Source organism: Anarrhichthys ocellatus, unplaced genomic scaffold (assembly GCF_004355925.1).
Source record: "Anarrhichthys ocellatus isolate YVR2014 unplaced genomic scaffold, GSC_Weel_1.0 scaffold44, whole genome shotgun sequence".
In the NCBI taxonomy this organism is placed as follows: Eukaryota; Metazoa; Chordata; class Actinopteri; order Perciformes; family Anarhichadidae; genus Anarrhichthys; species Anarrhichthys ocellatus.
The window spans coordinates 2,936,648-2,939,431 of NW_022280074.1; the positions used below are offsets into that span (position 1 = coordinate 2,936,648).

Here is a 2,784-nt window from a genome sequence, read left to right on the forward strand (position 1 = left end):
CAGGCTGCAAAGATATAGTGGAGTCATTGTCTGCAGACAGGTGACTCACACACACACACACACACAGAGCACATGCACTTCTGGGGGTGTGTGCTGCTCGCGCTGTGTGAGTTTTCCCATAGAGCCTGCTTCCTGTGGCGAGAGGAAGTGCTACCGTCGCTGTCCCCTTATCGCTGGATACACAGGCAGCGTGGAGGGAACAAGGCAGGGAGGGAGTGAAGAGGAAGAGGTGACACAGGGTGCTCAAGCAGGCTACACAAAAGGGAGAGGACGAGAGGCAAATACGGCTGGTTCCACCAGTTGTTGATTTGAGAATGAGGAGAGCATGTGCAAAATGCATCTGACATGCATATGTAGAAGCTTATGCTTCTTGTAGTTTTAAGATATAATTTGTTATGAAAATAATGATTTGTTTTATGATCCAAAAAATGTAGTTGCATGCTATTAAATCAGCAGCTAAAGTGAGACCGTTTACAGTTTAAATTACACAAAAATACAGATTTCACTTGCATTATGTTGCAAGCCAAGCAGAACAATATATATACAGTATACATAGGGGACATGAACGTGGATAAAAAGACATGTAGTGTTTTTCCTGTTGTTAGAAGGAGCTGCATGTAGCACGCTGGCAGATGAGCGGAGAGAAGAGGAAAGAGACAGAAAGAAAGGTAGGCAGCATGTGTGTAAAGAGAACAAATGCAACAACTTGGATGTGTTTTGCAGGTTGTGACGAAAAAGTACCCACTTGCACCTTATTCTGAAGGAGCGAGAGAGAGACAACAAGAAAGACAGAGGGGGAGACAGGGGAGGGGGGGGGGGGGATCAGGGTGGGGAAGCTTTCAGCACTTGGGATTGTCCCAGATGGACACAAGCCGCTCCCTCCCTTTATAAACAGCCCCTGGCTTCTTCCTCTCCTCTCCTCTCCTCTCCTCTCCTCTCTGTCAATCTGTCCCTCTTTCCTTTAATGCCTGTTGTAAACCACTCTGCTCCCACTTTGCGGGATACATACCCTCACCAGAAAATCTGAACAAAGTGACACTTTTTGATTTTTCATCTTTTCTTCTGACAATTGTATCTGTTCCCCCCTACCCACCCTCCCCTCACCCCCGATCCCTGCCATTTCAAAAGTCAACACACCACTAAATGCTGGGCTGACTCACTTCCACTGTGGGTGGCTCTGTTTCCAATTTTCTAACCACCTCAGCCCATCCACCACCTCCGAAGAAAAGAGAAAACTTTTTGTTCATTAAAAAAAATAAAAAGTAACCAACCAGACAAGCAAAAAAAAAAAAAACAGAAAGAAAACATTTTCCCAAGTTGCTTTAGCGTTAAAGGGACAAAAGCGTGCACGAGAGATGTCGAGAGGAGACACGGGATGGAACCATGCGTGCGGCTCCGAAATGGTTATCCCTGTTTTCCTTCCTTTCTTTCTCCTCGGGAGAGCGTGGGAGCGCCCTCAGAATGCTGCAGAGAAACCACGGGGCTCATAACAACAGGAGGAAGCCGGTAACTTGAGTAACTTTGGGCCGGGCAGAGAGAGGGGGGATAAGGAGAAGTGGTGGAACGGGGAGCAGAGGGAAAGGACGTACGAGCGCCTCACATCTTTACATGTCTCCACATCTTGAAGGCATGAAATCGGAGCTTGCACAAGTAAAGAAAAGGAAACCCAGGTTCACAAATGACCTGTTGCATTCCAGACAGCATTTCCCACATGCACACACACACACGCATGCACACTCATCCTCTCTGCAAACCCAAAACACACAACTTTGCCTTACCAGTCTGTAGTGTGAACATTCAGCATGAGGAGCGTGTTAGAAAGTCACGTACAGTTCAGTCCAGAGAGATCGAGAGTTGTGAGGACACCCAAACTACACATGCACACACATACATACACAAACACACACACACACCGGCACAGTATCGGTTCCCTCTGTCCAAGTGTTGAGAAAGTGAGGGGCCGTAACAAAAGGCAACAGAGGGAGGGAGGGAGAGATCGAGAGAGAGCGAGAGAGAGAGAGCGAGATAAACCCCTCTGAACTGACTGGTGGACTCTCTCCCTCCCTCACACACACACACACACACACACACACACAGTTGGTTTTCCGTATCACTGACTTCTTGTGTTTTTGCTCAAGTGCCAAGAGGATGAAGGGAGAGCAGAGAGAAAACCAGAGTATGTGTGTGTGTATTCATGGTCATGGATGTGTGTATTGTGTGTGTGTGTGTGTGTGTGTGTGTGTGTGTGTGTGTGTGTGTGTGTGTGTGTGTGTGTGTGTATTTTAAGGTAGGAGGGACTGGCTGGCTTGAGTCCAGAGCCAGCCTGCCTGGTAGAAAAAAAAGACAATAGCAGGAAACACTATATCAGGAGGAGGCAAAATACCAGCGCAAAAATAATGAACAGACAGTGAAAAACAATGACATCCACTGTGGAAAACACGGCCCGGGCCAAACAATGATAGTGGAAACAACCAGCAGAAAAGGCTTTTTTTTCTTTTTTTGAGTGTTACTCTAGGATATAAAAACCCAAATCCAGAAATATCTGAGGGGTTAGTGACGATTGAATTTAAGAAATGTTAGCTTTATTTTTGGATGTGTAAAAGCTTGGAGTTTTTTTGAGTTTTTTTTGGCATTCGTCAAACGTTTTCGAAATGACTCTCACACTCGAACCCAAGCATGTAGACGCACATTCCCCGTGCAATCAGTCAGCCATGACTCCCACACAAATCTCACCACCACCCACACACACACACACACACACACACACACACACACACACACACA

At 46.5% G+C, this 2,784-nt stretch overlaps 1 protein-coding gene across 1 annotated transcript in view; it reads right to left on the reverse strand.

Moving 5' to 3' along the window:
• The window catches only part of hdac7a (histone deacetylase 7a), a 53,463-nt gene extending 51,527 nt beyond the window's left edge, over positions 1-1,936 (reverse strand). Inside the window, exon 1 of the mRNA XM_031868728.1 lies at positions 1,779-1,936. Coding sequence (XP_031724588.1) covers positions 1,779-1,797 — 19 coding nt within the window. The 5' untranslated portion in view covers positions 1,798-1,936. The remainder of the gene's footprint in view (positions 1-1,778) is intronic.
• Positions 1,937-2,784: the final 848 nt, after the last annotated feature.